Genomic DNA, 18,871 nt, shown 5'->3' with positions numbered 1-18,871 from the left:
CAGCCATGATAGCATAGCGGCATCAGAAAGCAAATGGCTTTCTCTGCTGTGATCACTATACTGATCCCCAAAGTACAAGACCAGACACCAGATTTGGGGTTTCAACAACGATGTAATGATTAATGGAGATTATCAAGGAGAATCCCAAATGCTCATCTCCACTAAATCTGAATTGTTAATTTAAGTAAAGGTAATTCATAAAGTGTGTTGTGTTTGTTTGCCCATCTGTTTGTTAATCAGCTGGTTGTTAACTGGTTCATGAAATAAACAAATGGGAGTTGCCATTATGATTTGTTTGGGCGCCAGTGACCATAGTGAGGAACCATACTGACCCAAATCGGTCAAAAAACGATTATTGCAAAATGCAATTTGTACTTCCATGTCTCATGTGCCATCCATTTACAAAGTTATGCAGAAATTTGTCGTGTATTTTTTTGTTTTTTGTAAAATGTTGCAAATTCTATTTGTATGATCATTCCAAGTCAAACCGACTGCTATGAAAATGGATCAATCGCAGAGCACTGTACATCCATCCATCCATCCATCCATCCATCCATCCATCCATTATCTGTTCACCTTCAGGAGCTTTCTACATATAAAACAAAATTGTAGTCCTCAATTTGAGTCACAGAGATAACATCTGACAGCATTTGCTGCTTCATTTCTCAAGGATATGCAATTTCAAAAGAGTATATTTGAAATGACTACACAATTTCTTTTTTCTCTGAGTCTACAAATATGCTACCAGTCTTTTCAGACTCCCAGAGACAAAAAGTGTTATGATAATTGATGCTTCATTGGCTACATTAAACCTAATTAAACTGATTTAGGATAGTTTCGTATGCAACCTCAGAGAATCATAAATGCTTGCAGGATTGATTGGGCAATGGCAGATTGACATCTGGCCAATTACTGTGTCGTGTCCCCAATCAGTTGAAATAGAACAAACTTATAAGTGGACCACAGTGAGTCATCACGGAAGGACTTTTTCCATCCTGCGTTATTGCTTTGGAGCTCAATGCCATCTCCCATTTGACAGCCACATCACTGACACATATAGGCACTCTTATCCAGTGGCGTCATTAAGCCGATAACATTCTTAAGCCCCCTTAAATATTTTCTTTAATTGGGAGAAAAACTCTCAGGAACCTGCCCTGCAATCGCTCTCATGAGCCATGACCACCATTCGGAGTTGAGAGTTGAGTGAATTTGCAGGCAGTGTTGGGAAATCATGATGTTAGCATGGCCATAGAATCATTGCAACACTGGTGGGTAGTGTCAATGTAGTTAAGGGTCCGTTAATGCAGCCTAGCTCAAACATTATCCAAGTAACTTAATTGCCCAACACTGCCAGAGAGAGAGAGAGAGAGAGAGAGGGAGAGGGAGAGAGAGCGAGCGAGTGAGAGAGGGAGAGGGAGAGAGAGCGAGCGAGCGAGAGAGAGAGAGAGCAGTGAAAACTTAATATTTTGTCAATGATGAATTTGATAGCCATAATTTCTCATGTTCAATTAACACCTTTGAAAATGTATTTTGCCATATGTTGTCGACTGAAAATGACTGCACATAAACTGAAACCAGCCATTGCATTAAAAGGCCTACAAAGCTATCATCAAACATAAAGAGGGTGGGAGCTTCAATAAAAGGCCAAATTGTGAGCTTGAGTGCAGCATTATCGTTGTTATCCGTTGGGCTTTGTATCTGATTGTTTTGACAAGTCAAATCATAACGTTAAAATTGTGTGATGTCAAAACAGATAGAACCTTCCTGAGTTCAATACTGAATTGTAAGCTGTGTCATGCACAAACATCAATCTTCACTGATTACCTGATGCAAGGTCACATGGATTCTGTTGTGGGTTGGGTGGAAAACACAGCGTGCAGCTCACCAGCTCACACTTGCTAGCGTAGTTACATTTGGGTGTTTGTGTGCGCCATTTATTTGTGTCATTAGGGATAATGGATGTGATCGTAACCTGACAAATGGAAAATGAGATGCCTCATCAATCACCTGCTTTACAACAGCTTGACCACCACCCTCCCCGAGCTGATAATCTCTCATCTTGCCTTCTGCGTATTAGGCTGTGTACTCACATGAAATGTAAATCTTTTACTTCAAATTCTATACTGTGGACATAACAATGAAAGTTTGCCCACACAGCCAGAAGGAAAAAAAAAGAATATATATTTTTTCTGAATTATCGTTTTGTATTTAAACAACATTTTGAAGAATCAATTCCTTTACAATGAGTTGCAGTCATGGGTAGCGTACAATGTCAATGTTTGCTCATATTATACAAGTTGGTACCATTTCCTTTTTGTTTTCGAGTGGAAAGGAGTATAGTGACAGATAGTAGGTCCGCTGCAGGCAGCTCATCTCATCCCTTTGCTCACTGAATGAAAACAGCAAGACAAATCTTTTTTTTTTTTTTGATAAAATTTACTACTCAACTGGGTCCTTTTTGCCATCTGTATCTGAGCGTTCCCTTCTAAGATACAAATGTCTTACTATAAAACAGTGTGCAGATTTAAGAATTAAATCTGAATATTTTTTCTGCTTAAATATGTAATCTAAGCAATTAACAGGATGTTAAAATCGATTTATTGGTCCACTTGCATCGTACTACTAATTTCCTTATATCAGTTCTTATAGGTTTTATTTAAATGTCCAAACAATGGCGTCCTTAGCCCTATTTTAGGGAGCCCACTAAATGAGTAGGTTGCCTTTTAGTTGAATTTAATTTTATTTTATGTTTGCTTCATTTTTACAAAAAAAGGAATAAAAAGTTCAATATTCATTGGCTAGAAAATTATTTTACATAATTTATAACCAAACTTACCATTATTCAATTTCATATGATCATAAATCTATGGGCTTCCTTCACTTCATCGCGCAAGGTAACGAGCACCTGCGCGTCGTTATACAATCAGTTCCAGCCAATTTACTGGAAGTCCAGTCCATGGTTTCTCTGCGACCTTCCCTACACTGCTCACATCCACTCTGGTTTGCCTCATAATAGGCTGACGATTCTAATCAGGAAAGTGAGAACATAGAACGTCAAGGATGGATTAAAGAACGTTTCTCAAGAAAGTAAGTCTCCATCATTGCTGGTAGTAAAAATAAGTTAGCTCTCGACTAACAGCAGAAAGTTCCATGCGACTACTAACAAGCTCGTCAATTCGACACACCTGGCCTTTTCCATGAAGATGAAGAGGGTGAGAAAGTGAACTCTAGGCGTAAATTCATACCGTGACAGTTGTCATCAGTGGATAATAATTTTAGAAAGTCATATCAAACGCAATAAGGGTATGAAATATGAAACATTTCAGGCAAGGGGATTCATACAAGTCTTATATTACATGGAATTTTATTCAGGAAAGTAATGATCATTTTTCTTCAACTATTTAATCTCTTTTGTGCCAAAATGTAATCTCTGCAACTTCAAAGTTATTACGGAGCAGACAGCGGGTTGTGAGCAAAAGTCACATCATCAGTCTCCGTGCACTGACTAATTGAATGATTTACCACCATTAAAAGCTGACTGCTTGTTAGCTGCTTGTCAAACATTTTGCTGACGCGCTGCACTCGCTCACATCCTGTGCATCCCTATTGACACCCCTGCGTCCAAATATTATAATTTAACAATTCCCAAATTCCACATTATTTAGAAAGAATCAATCAAATCTGTGCATCTGTATTTAAAAAAATGCTCAAATCAAATCCAATTGCCAATATTATTTTGCACATCCTCGGGCAAAGGATGACCTGTTAGATATTTGTCACGGGTTAAAAATAGGGCTAACCATTGTCCTCAAAACAAACCTTGTCTTTCACTGAGCATTTGTCTTAGCATTGACAGGGTTATTTGGTAGACAGTTTGTTTTAGGTACACTGCAATTTGATTCTGTTAGATTACCGAGAAAAATCTATACTGGGTGTGTGTGTTGGGTCTACGAAGAGAACGATATGATTCTCTTGCGTGTGGACCCATTCATGTCTAGCATATGAAGAGTGAAAAAACTCTTTTTTGTTTTCTTTGACCCTGTACTGTATACTGTTGAAGTACTTTCCTTGCTCGATTCTGTCCATGTATTTGTTCCACTTTCCAATACAGCAATTTAAATGTAGTCGCTGATAGTGAGCGGGAAGAGTGGGACCTGTTCCCGCTCAATTACGGTCCCCGTGTCTTCCCTGCGACTGGTTGGCGACCAACTCATGGTACGTCATTCGCCCGAAGTCAGCTGCGATGGGCTCCAGCAATCCCCGCGTGACCCAGTACAGGATAAGCGGTGTTGAAAATGACACTTTAAATGGGTGTGTCCCCAGTTCTCATATGGAAGTATTATTCTTTAACACCGATGCCAGGATGCGCGTGACAAATGTTTTTCCCGCCCTCTTTTATATGTCACACCAGATACTGTTAATTGTCTGATTGTAAGATGCCGTCGCAGTTTAAAATCATCACACAATGCTTTTTTTTTTTTCTCTAAAAAAGATCTGACTGTTCTCTGCTGTCACTCAATATATCAGATGTGGTCCAGGTCATGTTGGACTTAAGTATTTATCACCAAACCCATCTGAACATGCCTATTTGACCTTGTTTTGTGCACTGGGGAAGTCATGCAGGAAAAAAAAAGGGCCATGAAGTCACCATTTTTTTCAAATGGGACTAAGGAGTACCACTTTTTTATGTAACTTTTGGTTGACCTGTCTAAAGCTGGATTATTTTTTTATTCTAGTGTGTGCTGACAGTCACAACCGCCTGGTTGGTGCGACAGAGCTAACAAGAAAAATGCAAATCGGCCTGGATCATAGACTTTAGGTAAGTGTCTCATCTATATTCCAGTAACCAATACAGCTTACGACTCTATGCCATTACTGAACCGTGAATGAACAAGAACACCTTGTTTTCAATAACACAGGTGAAAATAGGTTGACATGGCAAAGCCATATTGCAAAAAGAGTTATATCAAACAAACATATTGAATATTCTGACACAACTAACACCCACAGTATTTATTTATTTTTCTTGAATAGTTTGATACAATGCTGTTTGTTAGTTTGATACTTGACATTTACGTACCCATGAAAACACACGCAAGAAAGATTTCTTTTAGAGGTTATGATATTGTCCGGCTACTTGTATGCTCTCGAAGGATTAAGCATAGGAAATGAATACATACAACATCAAGTCTTCAATTGGAATGAACAGCAAACTGATTTTTATTCTCATTGGTGAAGGTCCTTTGTACTTATCTTGATTGTGGAGAGAATTTCATTCCAGCAGTCATGTACAATATAGCCACCTAGACTAAAGGGCAGATAAACATATTTGGTGCTCAAATGTCAAGGTCAGTGAAACTTCACTGTTTGTGGTTGCCATAGTTACTCATAATTACTCACCCAATACGAATCACTTTTAGGGTCAGGGTGACAGTGTTTACACAAAACCTTTATTCATACAGTACTTTATTGTTAGTGGAGGCAACTGCCACTGCCAGGTGGCTGTTCCACTGTTGGCGGTTACACAGAGCCAGGAGCACTTTAAAATTCTCATTAAAGTGAAACTAACTGGCTACGAGCATAATTTCCATCCAAAAGGTGTATCACAATTGACCATACTTTTGCTTCATAATTATTTTAACAGGTCCCGGATGAAGGGACCACTTCTCATCTCATACAGCCTGCTGTCACTACAACTTCTCCTTTTCTTGCTCACCTGCTGTTAACTAGAGATATTAAGTAGTACAGCAGCTTTAGGGAGATTCTAGTGTTTTAGCTACACAATTAAACATAATTGTGCCAAATTAAATGACTCTAAAGTTGACCTCAACTTCCTCCTTTCTCCATTTTATATATCTCTTGACAACCATTGACGCACACTCACACACACACACACACACACACACACACCCCCACTTATGGACAATTTTGAGTTTTTGGGAGTTTTTTAACATGTAGGTTATTTGGAACGTGTGAGGAAACCGTGGTACCCACACAAGTAAGGGGGAGAACGTGCAAACTACACAAGAATGCCAAACCTCAGAACTGCCTCTTTTTCTGGAGAATTATCACAGCATACAGTTCATCATCATAATAATTATTATTATTATTATTATTATTATTATTCTACTGATGACATGATGTCCTGATGTATTCATTTTTATTTCAAGCCATAGAATTTTGCAATGATACACAAAGAGGTAAGCAATTACATGTCTTATTTCATATCATAATGAACAACTAAGTGTTTCACATACCAAAAGCATAAAGAATAATGTCTAAAAAAAAGAGTGGGAAGAAGAAAATGCTGTTGAATCCCACCCCCTGTTCTCATCAATATTGTTTCAAGAAGCTTCTTTGGTTATTCTTTTTGTGCTTTGGTTACATAAAAGGCATGCAATATCATCAGTGGTAAAACTAGTACACCAAATAAAATAGTATAAAGAAAGGGAAGGACGTGTCAAATCCACTACCCAAAAATGGCGGAATGGATAATGCACCAATCTATTAATATAATTCAGTGCAAAAGCAACGTAAATCGGAAAGAACCGTTGAGCCAGATTACGCAACACTTTAACCTGGATAAAGACTGACATCTAGTGGCTTGTGTGGTCTTTAACGGTTTTTTTATGCTGAGTTTTTGTCAGCGCGTGTAAATGCGTGTGCGCGCCAGCGTAGTTGCGTGTGTTGCTCTTCCTCCATCTGTTTCTTTCAAACATTATACCTCTTCTTAGAAACCGCTAAGCGTCTGTTTACTTCCCATCAGTTTTATCATTTTCATCCGATCCATTGATGAGCTCACACGTTTCAAGCTTTGCTTCTTTATTGTCTTCACATCTATGTAGTCATGTATTTGTAAGAAAAAATAAGTCGGACTGATTATTTCTTAAATTTCTACTCTCCTCTTTGATCAAATACAGATGTTTTATCGTTGCTTAAATTTCAACATACAGTGGTTCCTTTTCTTTTTTTCTTTTTACAATATGCCTTTGGTTGTTCAAACGTTCCTACAGAAGTGACCCACTGGAGTCATATATGGAGTTAAAGTTGGAAAATTAGCATTGAACTCTTGTTGCGGCTAACTGTGAGCTAGCCAAGGCATGTACTACTCTACATAAACCAGCAGGGGTTGGATGTGTGAATGGGAGACTATTTAGCTCTATCATATAAGAATAGGAACAACTCTCCTACATATCGTGTTTGTTTGAACATGCTTTACTTGCTTGTTGTGGTGTGTAAATGTGGAGCAACATCTGGAAACAATAGAGCAGTCGATGCTGTCACTTTGCTCTTACCTCAGGCTTTTGAGGGAGCCCTTAAACAAACACTCATTCAGTCATAATAAATTACAGGAAGGTAATCCAAACCCAGATATTTGGAAACCCTCGCCAGCACTCCCACAACACACACCTAAGGAGCTAATCCAGTGTGGCTTACAGCTAAATGTCTTGCCAAACAAAGTCTTTTGGCTTTGTGTGTGTTAAAAATTGCACTGGTGTGATGTGAATGATAGGCCAGCCAAATTTCACACAAAGACGGCAATCAGTTTCTATATTTAGGGTTGTTTGTTGATTACAGTAATCGACAAAATATCTGTCAAAATGCATACAAAATACGCAACCTAAATCTTATAAAACATCACACATGCTACTGAGAGAAAGTATTTGATTCCAAAGCAAACCATACGTTAATGCTTGGTGAAGAAACCCCTTGCTGACAAGCACGGTAAAAACACTCTCTTGTAGTTGGTCACCTGGTATGCCTAACCTTCCTCGAGAAACTCTTAAACTCAAATGCCATCTCCCTTCACAGGTTTTCTATTTGCTTGAGGTCTAGAGGCCTCTCAATGATTCTTCTTTAGCCACTGTTTTGTGGCCTTGGAAATATGGTTTTGGGTTTCTGTCATGCCAGAGGTCCATTAGGACCCATTTTCAGTGGTTATGCTGAGGAAAGGCGATTTTCAGCCATTATTTTAAGTACATTCCTCTGTTCATGGTCCCCTTAATGCAGAAAAAGCAGACGATTATAGGCACCAGGCGGCACGGTGGACGACTGGTTAGCACGATTGCCTCACAGTGAGAGACAGCATCGGGCGTGGGTTAGATCCCGGCTCCGGCCATCCTGTGTGGGGTTTGCATGTTCTCCCCGTGCTTACGTGGGTTTCCTCCGGGTACTCGGGTTTCCTCCCACATTCCAAAAACATGCATTGTAGGCTGATTGAACACTCTAAATTGCCCCTAGGTATGATTGTGAGCGCGGATGGTTGTTGGTCTCTGTGTGCCCTGCAATTGGCTGGCAACCAATTCAGCGGTCCCCCGCCTACTGCCCGAAGATAGCTGGGATAGGCTCCAGCATCCCCCGCGACCCTAGTGAGGAGCGGCGGTATAGATGATGATGGATGGATGGATATAGGCACCAGTCAATCTATAGCGGCCTGGATTCTGGTTACTGTCATCAATGAAAAGCCAGAAAAACTGTAGACTGTTTGTGAACAAACTTCCAAACACAACTGGAGATCAAAGAAATATTTACGCCCCTGTATTAAAAGTAGAGCGGCGCAGTGGTGGACTGGTCAGCCTGATGGCCTCACAGTGCAGAGGTCGTTCGTTCGGTTACGGCTCGGGCCTTCCTGTGTGGAGTTTGTATGTTGCCCCCATGCCTGTGTGGGTTTTCTCTTGCTACTCCAGATTCCTCTCATATTCTGAAAACATTTATGGTTGATTGCTTGAACACTCTAAATTACCCCTAGATATGAGTGTGAGCGCGGATGGTTGTTCATCTCTGTGTGCCGTGTGATTGGCTGGCAACCAGTTCAGGGTGTCCCCCCACCTACTGCCCGAAGATAGCTGGGATAGGCTCCAGCACCCCCCACTACCCTGGTGAGGAGAAGCGGTACAGAAGATGGATGGATGGATGTATTAAAAGTACAAAACGTATAATTAATTCAGTTTCTGATTTGCTTGGTTTCTCATCCGACAGGAGGTGGCAGCATTGTTTAACTCCTGTGCTTGTGACAAGTACTGCTGTGTACGTGCGTATTTCATTCTCACTCTTAATTAATGCACTCTAGTGTCTTATACATGATGATGACATCATGAAACTGTTATGATTAAACTAAGAAATGATTTATTATCGCACATTTGTTGCTATAAAAGTGCATTTACTGTATGGATTTATAAACACAAATATGCTCATTAAAAACAGAACATTTTGGTAACCAAAGCTTTTTTATTCATCTTCTGATACAAAAATGTCATTTAAATAACAAACAAGTTTGAACATTTCTCTCACTTTTTACAAGGATAAATTAACATTTTCCTATCACACACTGATCATCTTTACAGACTTCTTCGTTCGAGGCTAAGACCTGCAATGGTGAACTCGACACAACTTTGATTCATATCTGCTGATCTCAACATTTACATATCTTATTGCCAGTGATTTATTTTTATTATTATTTTTTTTTACGTGGGCCATGTCAAAGAAACTTTACTGCTCTGTTATTGTTTGAAACGACATGGGAGGCACAGTGCGGTCATACGGGAGGTGGCCGCCAAATGTTATGAGAAAAGGGAAACTGCATTAGCTCAGGCGGATGGTGGTCAGAGCTTTGCTTAATTCACTTTAGCTCAATGCAATGTTTGTTTGACTTTGGAAATTGAATCAGGGTGCCAAGGTATGCTGCGTTGAGGACCACTGGTGGCTGCTCCAGGCTTCTCAGGTTCACCACAATATTTAGAAATATCTACAACAAGGTCTCATTTCCCTTGGTAGGCCAAGACACAACACAAGCCTGTAAATTGATAACCTCACCTACTTCTAGAGATTGACCTCAAAATGTATGCGACAGCAAGGCGAGGCACTTTCTGGTTTCACATGACACATTGAATACTTGTGCACTTGATTTCCCCAAGTTTGACTCTCGCTTGTACGAGGACTAAATGTGACACACTCTACAAATGTTATACATTCAAGACTCACTGAAACGCAAGCGCTTTGTTAGATTGTCGTGCAAACACACTAAGCAGGTATACGTTGATGAATGCTGCGCTAACGGTCCTAGTGAAATGATGATTTTTCACATCTCAAAAACATTTTTTTTTTTCCCCGACAATAGCTTGATTGTCTAGGATTGCCACAATGCAGTCCTGACATGTGTCACTTGAACATGCTTTTTTCCAATAGCTTGGTGGAATTCAGATCATTCAATTGACCCTGAAAAGTCAAATTGGAAGTGATGTTTGATATTGTACCCCAAATGAAATCACGACATGGTCATAGATTATTTATGGCAAGTGGATTTGCTTCCTCCTCGGAGTGTATAAATGCATAATTGCAGGAGTGCATGTTTGCAACTGCTATGGAGTATTGAATGTTGTGTCTTTTGGCAAGTGATTGTCTAATAACATTGAATTCTGGCTAATGTTTGGAAAAGGCAACTTTAATTTCCTGGACTGCCTATTAACCTACAAGCATATACAGTCCGGGGTTTCCCAGGAGAATGAACACATAATTGAAAAAAAGATGGCTTCGTAAGGATAACACAGATTTCTAGTTGAAGAGGCCTTGCTTTCCCCAATTGAATTGCTCTTTAAGCAACGACAGACTTTTTGTGTTCCTTTGGAAACAATTGGCGATATGTTGGCAATTTAGGGGAAAATAATTTACTGTCGTTGGCTTCCTTGACAATTCTCAGACAACAGGTTTATTACACGTGTGTCTCTCGGGAAAATGTCATGACTGCTAATTAATCAGATTTTTTTTTCTTTTTTTACTGCTGGATAAACTAGACTTGTGAAGGTTTCATTACCCATTTTCACCATACAGGCAAATCTTTCTTACTTGCGGTAAGATTAAACCTTTTGTCACAAATGCAGTACTCAGAATTGAAATACCGGTACATGCACAATTCAACCCAATCTCATGTTTACATATTGCGGTTGTCTCTGATTCACTGAAGTCACCATGTAATTGATGGTGTCATTATTGCCGGCATTTTAGGAACAAGCGGATTTCTGTGTTGGGGTTTTTCACAAATCAGTCTGCTGTTTAAATTAAAGCACTTGTGGCAGGCACAGGCACTTCATGTTTTTAATTATAGTGCATTACTACAGCTTGAAGCTGGTGTAAATAAAATAACTAACAAACCCAAAGCCTTGGTGAAATGTAAACACTTTAGAGATGTAAGGTCATTTGACACGCGTTCCTAACTTTTGGTCTGGTATGTCCTTTCCATTTCCCGTTCCATTTATTATAGAAAGACACAAGGCTCTTTGGGAAACCTCATCCGGTATGTGAATACCATCTGTACGTGGACTCATCAATGGCCTTCACAGGCCTTTAAGGTAGAGGGCTTATTGTACCCAGCAGGTTCAGTCTTTGCTGCTGAGCAGAAAATTGAGGCAGAGGTAGACGTGGCACTACACAGCTTATTTTGTGTCAAATTTTCATGACAATGCTTCAATGCTGCCTGCTGTCTTTCTTCCTCCTTCCATTCTCCAACTAGAAAATGTCTTAAGAGACGTCGAGGGGCTACTGTTGCTACTAGTTTTGGAACCTGTACACCCTTTTCTCTTAACTCCAACACTTAATGAAAATGCCAGACATGCTGTTGGATTCCTAAACATTTTACAGCGCCTTTCACATCCAGTGGTTTGTAATACATCCTCCTTTTGTCACGGTGAGTGTCTGTGAGATAAAGAAGCAAGTCCATTCTTGTCCAATCTTTCTCCTCACACCACTGTCTCATTGCCTCTCCCCGGTTTAATCCAAGCCTTGCTTGGTCCTCGCTTGCCACCTCGGCCCACCCGGCTGTCCTTGAGTAAGCGGGCGGAGCAGCGTTGCCACGTGTGGAGGGTCTTCGCTGACCAGATCCACATGCCCGAGGTGATGCCCACGAGCAGTGACATGAAAATTCGAAGCATTTCTGATGCAACGTATGAGTCTTGTGTGACGGCTTTGAAGTCCCCCCAGTGAGTAAGTTGATAGAGGTAACAGCCAATCACAGTGGATGCTGGAACGGTGTAGAGCACAGAAAACACTCCGATCTTCACCATTAAACGCTCAAGCTTGTCTGTCTTGGCGCCATCCTTCTGCAAATTGGAGCGGATCTTGAAAAGAGCGACTAAACCAGCACAGATGAATAGCGTACCTGCAGTTCAACATAGAACACATTGAATTAATCATTATCTGTGCATATGATGCCGTGAATTTCTGCAAATTCATTTTTGAAGCAACAATCAACAATTACAATTTATGTTAAGTACAGCTGAAGTTAAAAACAAATGTTCACTACTGAAACAAAAACTGCTGTCAACACTCTTCTAACACAGGATCATCATTAAGGTGGAACCTGTTTACAAGATGCAGAATGTTATGGTTAGCAACCATGTTCAAAAGGACTGCTGTGAACTCTTTGTGTGTGAATAGCAGTAGCAGCATGTGTTTTACGAATGGGGAAAAAGGAGAAGGCTGAGACCTGGTCACTATTTAAGCAAATGAGGCATGTCATGAAATTGTTTACTGCCGGTAGGTTTTTAATTTCCGTACCTATGAGAAGGTAGGTCGCTAGCGGTGCCACCACAAAGCCTGTGAGCGCCTCCTGCTGTAGGTTGCCAACATAGCAGAGGCCAGTCAGATCGTCAGCATCCACCAATCTCATTATAAGAATGACAATGGTTTTAACAGCTGGGATAGCCCAAGCCGCGATGTGGAAATAGGAGCTGTGCATTTCAATCGCCTCATGGCCCCACTTTAATCCGGCAGCCAAGAACCATGTCAGGGTCAGGATCACCCACCTGAATTGAGAAGAAGAGAAAATTAAACAATGCGTGAGTCTATATTTTTGTAGTGTAAATACAGCTATGGCCATTCTTGCTCTTCATGTCCGCAGATTGTAAAGGGTTACACAACAGATGGTGGTGTCATATTTTAGGCCAGAATTCGGTCCTTTGGGTTTGCTTTTCCTGGAAAGGGGAAATCAAGGGCGAAATCCAAAAGGAAGACTTGGAGCGGTGTTTTTCAACAAGTTTACGTAAAGTGGCCTCGTTTAAGGGAGAGCTTTTTATATGCGTGAATTTGTCCATCTAGTGATGGGTTTATGGGACAGGATGGCAAGATTTTAAACAAAACAGGATGCCCCTCTCGTGTTCCAATTGTTGTCAACGAGAGATGATTTGCGTGTGTGCACACTAACCAGAGAGAGGAGGCCATGCCAAAAAAGTAGAGCAGGAGGAAGACTATGGCACAGCCGGTGCTCTTTAGTCCTTCTTGCACGAGAATAGGAACTTCGGTGGCATCCAGGTCACATGACACACGTTCCCTACCCAGCGTTAACCGGACCTGAAGGGGAGATTAAATTACATTTGTGAATTTGAAATCAATTCCAAGGCAATCTGTCTTTTTATTCAAAATGTCTCTACAATTATGGAAAAATTATGTTGTCTTAAGACCGTGTACATTTTATTTGGTTAATGGGAAGAGCACATTACAGAAAGAAATACAACAAAGACGTACTTTCCGGCCCACTCTTTGAACTCTGTAGCTTTTAACGTGGCATGCTTTATTTATGGAATTTTACTGACGGGCTTCAAGCTGCCAATAGTTTGACCTGAAGTCTTGTCACATCTGACCAATAAAATTATTAAACACATCAGAGTGGACCTATGAAGCGGTTCGAGTTTGCCCTCGTACTGAGGATTAAACACTGCGTTGAGTTGAGCAGAGAGGACGATTACGATAAATACCGTCATCTTGCCCAGCACGTAACAAACTGGTTTGTAAGGGCTCCACAAAAAAAAAAAGAAAACTGTGTTTAAAGTACCAGTAAATAAAAGTGTGAAAAAAAATGCAGCTTCTTGCAAATATCCCATGTTAGAACGTTGGAGACCCGTGTCTAATAATACGAAGCAGCCAATGTATGTTCAAATTTGATTTCATGGCTCCATTTAGCTGTTGTGGCTTTTAATCAGGTGTGTATTGCAGTCTGGAACTTTTGGTCGTTTGAATAAAACAGAGGGGAGTGTTTAATCTTAACTGAATATCCACATGGATAACAGTGCTAGGTACAGTTGAATGACGAAAGTTGTTTTAAATAATCTGCTTTGCCAAATGGACTAAATGTACTCTGTAAGCGCTGACCTGCCAAGGCTGAACAATAATAGGAGATACGGTAAATTCCTCCCTTCAAACTACGCGGCTACTGAGACGTTGTACGTCAGAGAAATGGAACAATTTAAAGGGTGACTTGCTTTTCCCAGTAGTACATTTGAATTGTTGCATTCAGTTCTTGTAGTGGCCTTCCGTTGTCTCAAAATAAGCCACTCGTGCGGGGTTATTCTGTTACTTTTGACAGGCTAGTAATGCACATTTAAAGTGGAAAACATCACCCACCGTATTATGTGGATCTCATTTTCCAACTCTACTACAGATAGTTTAATGGGCATTTCTTGAGGTGTTTTTGAATTATTCCAGTATCAAGCATACTCAGAGAAACTGGAAAAATTGAGTGTGAATGATGGAATGCTAAAAGAAAAAAATGTGATGTTGAATGATATGAAATGACACACCATTTGGAATCATGAATGGTGCTGAATTGTATTATAGATATGGAATGAGTGGAATTAGATCAAAGGATATGGAATAATATTGATTGATATGGAATGAATGGGGAAAAATTAGCAATAAATTGATTACAAATGTGAAATGATCGTGGTGAAAAATGTGCAATAAAATGTTGGCAAAAAGTACAATTTATGAAAGCTAAGAATTTTTGGGATGTGAAAAATGATAGCTTGCATGGAGTGGATCTTGTGAATATGTTCTAGTTGGGATGGTGAGAATTAGAAATGTGGAAGTGCAAGCGCATCAAAAACAAGTGAGAGGATTTAAATATAATTAAGTTAAATTGAGAGTGTAGAATAACATATGGGAATGCTTCCAGCTTTCACCCAATTAAAATAATCTGCTTTGTGCTTGGCTGAGGTAAAAGGTAATTCAACGTAACAAAATTCTTACAATTGGTGTCGTAGCGCTGCACTGCTTCTACACTGACATAAAGAAAGAGAAGTAAACCACTATACCCACACGTCGCGATTACTTACCAGGTAGGCAACACTGTACAAATTGCAGCACATGGACAAGAAGATGATGGGCCTCTCAGGGTAGGAGAATCGTTGGGAATCCAATAGAAAAGTCAGGACCGTTAAAGTGGTGGAGAGGAAGCACAGCACAGCCCATACCGCCATCCAGGCATCCGTAAACACTTTGGCCCCGCGCCTGTAGAGCCCGCTGTCATAGCCGCACTGCAGTGCACAGCTGTCCGTCTGCTTCAGCCAGGTGTACTGGTCGGGTGCAGATCCCAAGGCCTGGCACTCCTCCTGGTGCGGAGGATGGCGGTAATACGGCGGATCCTCATCCCCTGGGCCTTCCATGCACATGTGGTTGTGGTCATTCTGAGGCGGGAAGAGGCTGCAGTTGAGTACCTGCATAGGGGACAAAATGGAAAATAATATATTAAAGATAAAGATGTCCTTTATTAGTCCCACAATGGGGAAATTTGAAGTGTTACAGCAGTGTTACATATTATCGTGATTTTAAAAAATTAATTAGGTATTTCAAGCTCAAGATTATTTAGTGTTTGCAATGTATGTGAAGATTGTTCACTTACCTCTGGCCAAATGAAACCAAACTCGTGAAGCACTGGCAAGCATTTTCGCATGACAGACAAACACATGCTGCCACACGGTCCAATCGGAATTGGCACTTTGTCCGTGCACATTGGCACATAGACCGAGCACAGGAAGAACTAGAGAAAAAGACAAATTGCTAGTTACTCTTACGGATTGGGTAACAAAAATCTTCCTAAAACGGATCAGGGGAAAGCAGCAAAGAAATTTCAAATTGCTGCTTCCTTATAAAAAATAAAGTGAATCTTATGGTACTGTGGACTTTTTCTCTAATAAACAAAATTCCATCTTTGATGGAGAAAGTGAATCTGCAATTGCCATAAATGGCTGTATGAACACTCCTATGGGCTTGTTATGATATCCACTGTGTAACCCATTGCGTCATCCAAAACCACTGCATCACGTCGACTCGTTGTGGGTCAACATTTCCACAATATAATAGCGCAAAGTTATATAAAAAAATGCAACTTGAGTCAAGAAACCAGAGCCAACATCAACCTGCTTCAAGGTTAGACACACAACTCTGCGTCTCCAAAAAACAACCCGAGGAGTAAACACAAGGGGCATGAGCCACGTAATGCTCCATAATCCCCCTAATCCAAGGCTCAATTTTCTGCGCCATGGCAACTGTTTTGAAATAGATCTATAAATCTGGCTTTCAAAGACATTTTCAAGAATGCATTTTACCATTTCAGGTGTTCATGATGAGACACCTTGAGGGATCCGAAATGTTTCAATTTGAAAGTATTTCTAAAGGGCTTTCAGTTTCTTGTCAGGGGGTAAAATGTCACTTAAATGCAGTACACATTCCTACATGCTCAAAGGTTCGACTCCCAAACTCAAAAATGAGTGCTTGAACAGTACTGTAAGTGCCACGCATAGAGATTGGTTGCTTATAATTGTTTGCGTTTCATGGTTCACATAGTTTGAATGCAGTGATGACAGAGAAATGCCCAGGGTGTTTTCCGTGACCGTTGGTAAACTGAGCGTTGCCACTTTGGTGCCTGAAGCTTCCCTGGTTATTTGCCAGGAAGCCTCCCATTAGAGCAAATGTTGAGGGATATGGTTTCCCTTTCACCTTTCCTCCCTCTTCTGTGTGTGTGGAGGGGGTGTCGGCTAATCTTACAGGGCAATTTTGAGCAGGAGCAGGGCAGGACTGTGGAGTTTGCAGTTCCTGTCCTGTCTGTCTGCCTCACATACTGAGCACTTACTGTAGCACATTCAAAGCAGTTTCGTCCAAACTACAAACACCTGTCCATACCAAGTCATTCAATTTTTAAGAACAAACAAGCGGCCAAATATGCAAGCCTGCAGAAAACACCAAATTATGTGATCCCAAAATGACATATCATAGTAATGTGAGGGGATAACTATAATTAAAAGTCTACTAATGTGGAAATTGAATATAAGCTGCACATCACTATTGCAGTTTAACGTATACCTCGCCTATATTAAGCACATATGTCGTTACGTTTAGTTGAACACGAATACTATAATTCGGTAACAGGAATGACAACAGGTGGAGACTGAGTGAAAAAACGTTAATTGTCTTGCTTGGCACGATATGCCAGGGACATAAATAGATGAACAAAGACATATATTTACCAAATAATTAGATTTTTTTTCATTAATTAAATAAAATGTGATAATTTCCGGACTGGACTGGGAATAACAGCACAGTGCAAACCACCGAGGGGGCACGGAGGGAGGATGTTTGGCAGCGGAGATTAAATTGGCATTACATTAGACTGATATGAACTTTCCAGTTCATAATGCAGTACTTCCTCCTCGTGGTACAATTAACGTGAATACTTTTACTGGTGGCAGCTTGTTGTCATGCGCTCCCTTTCCTCTATGCACGCACGCACGCGCGCGCACAGGCTTGCAGCAGACAGTCTGGACCCAGCATTGGCTATTTGAGTCGCTATCCTAAAATGTGTCCGTGTGCGTAACAGCCCCGGTTCTCTGTTGCGGTCTGTTTATAAATACACACTCGACGCGGGTCCCATGTGTGTGTCGTACCTTGAGCTGGCTGGAGCAGCCGTACTGTATGAGCGGCGTGAACGTGGTCAGCTGCAATTCGGCGTCTGACTGGAGCACGTTGCCGACCAGATTGGGCATTTTGGTGACGTTATATCCCAGGCCCCGACACATGTTGATCCGGATGGGGTCGCAGGTCATCTCTTCCACTTCATCGCCGAAACCGCGCACCACGCTCGGCGGCGCGAGCAGTCCGGACAGCAGCAGCAGGATTGCCCGAGTGAGCGACACCATCATCCCCTGCATGCTCACTCCAAAACGGAGTTGCCGTCTTTTACAATCCTATTCCTTGAAAAACGTCGCCTTGGAAAAAAGTCCAAACTGTCCAACGCGCCCAGGTTTAGTCCCCAGTGGTCACCTTATCCTGCCTGGAGCGTCTAATGGATGCATTTATCCAGAGAGAACGCTGAAACGAATATAAAAGCCTGTTCACCTAAAGACTAAGCATGCCTCTGCAGGCCAAAATAAATTCCACATCTCTTCCTCGGAGATTCCGGTAAAGTCCGCGAGTGAAGGCGCAGATCCTGCGACCAGCTTTTGCGCCTTCAAGCTCCAGGCGACCGGCTTCGAACTTTATTGGATCTGTTTGTAGCGAGACTATTCAGTCCGTCCACTCGTCAGGCAACCAATCTTTGCGCCCCACTTCGCTTTTTCTGACCAACCCCCGGCTAGGGGGTGGGGTCCAGCAGAAAAAAAAATGAGACTCCTTTTCTCATTCCCTTGCTTCCTTGTTTCATATCCTTGAGTTTCCCTCTGTAATTGTGTGAAGGCGAAGGCCTTCACACATATGTTATTCTGATTCTTTATTGTGTGAAGGCGGTAGGCCTTCACACATATGTTATTCTGATTCTTTATTATTATTATTATTAATATTATTAAACTTATTCCGCCTGTTTTTTTGACGCTTAACTACTTCCACCTAATTCAACCGATTCACTTCATTCCACTTTTAACGTATTCCACTCATTCATGTGATGGGGGCTTCCATTTTTCACGTCATTCACTTATTCAGATTATTCACTATTTCACATTTTTCACCCCAAATTCACCCCATTCATTTCGATTGGGACATTCAACATTTCACATTTAAATGCTTCCAGTTTGAAATTCAAGACATTCAGGTCATTCATTTCGCATTCCTTTAA

The 18,871-nt window shown here is 40.9% G+C and overlaps 2 protein-coding genes across 10 annotated transcripts in view; one reads left to right on the top strand and one right to left on the bottom strand.

The window, feature by feature from the left end:
- The first annotated feature begins 2,905 nt into the window (after nucleotides 1–2,905).
- Nucleotides 2,906–18,871, top strand: part of LOC148333673 (uncharacterized) — a 119,597-nt gene continuing 103,631 nt past the window's right edge. For 8 of the 9 annotated variants that reach the window (XR_015844246.1, XR_015844247.1, XR_015844245.1 and 5 more), the window contains exons 1-2: nucleotides 2,906–3,087; nucleotides 4,737–4,819. The gene's annotated coding sequence lies outside the window, so the exon portion shown is untranslated. Of the gene's footprint in view, nucleotides 3,213–4,736; nucleotides 4,820–18,871 lie in introns of all 9 variants that reach the window. The other variant, XM_088300729.1, reaches the window with a different exon arrangement.
- Nucleotides 9,222–18,328, bottom strand: fzd4 (frizzled class receptor 4). Its single transcript, XM_088301050.1, has 6 exons — nucleotides 17,709–18,328; nucleotides 15,668–15,805; nucleotides 15,102–15,482; nucleotides 13,196–13,341; nucleotides 12,550–12,797; nucleotides 9,222–12,151 (listed from the first exon to the last, which is right to left on the bottom strand). Exons 1-6 carry the CDS (start codon nucleotides 17,970–17,972, stop codon nucleotides 11,733–11,735), a joined length of 1,596 nt encoding a protein of 531 aa, XP_088157176.1. The 5' UTR covers nucleotides 17,973–18,328; the 3' UTR covers nucleotides 9,222–11,732.

The sequence above is a fragment of the Idiotropiscis lumnitzeri genome, chromosome 7, assembly GCF_059441095.1.
Source record: "Idiotropiscis lumnitzeri isolate Australia: NSW breed Sydney's pygmy pipehorse chromosome 7, RoL_Ilum_1.0, whole genome shotgun sequence".
In the NCBI taxonomy this organism is placed as follows: Eukaryota; Metazoa; Chordata; class Actinopteri; order Syngnathiformes; family Syngnathidae; genus Idiotropiscis; species Idiotropiscis lumnitzeri.
Note: the sequence above shows the minus strand (reverse complement) of the source record. Positions and strands in the feature narration are given on the sequence as shown.

Excerpts from the sequence above, each read along its gene's own strand:
- fzd4 (XM_088301050.1), bottom strand. The coding sequence starts at position 17,972 with ATGCAGGGGATGATGGTGTCGCTCACTCGGGCAATCCTGCTGCTGCTG. Across the intron at positions 15,806-17,708 it reads GCTGCTCCAGCCAGCTCAAG|TTCTTCCTGTGCTCGGTCTA; the intron begins GTACGACACACA and ends CTTTTTCTCTAG. Across the intron at positions 13,342-15,101 it reads TGTACAGTGTTGCCTACCTG|GTCCGGTTAACGCTGGGTAG; the intron begins GTAAGTAATCGC and ends TCTCCCCTTCAG.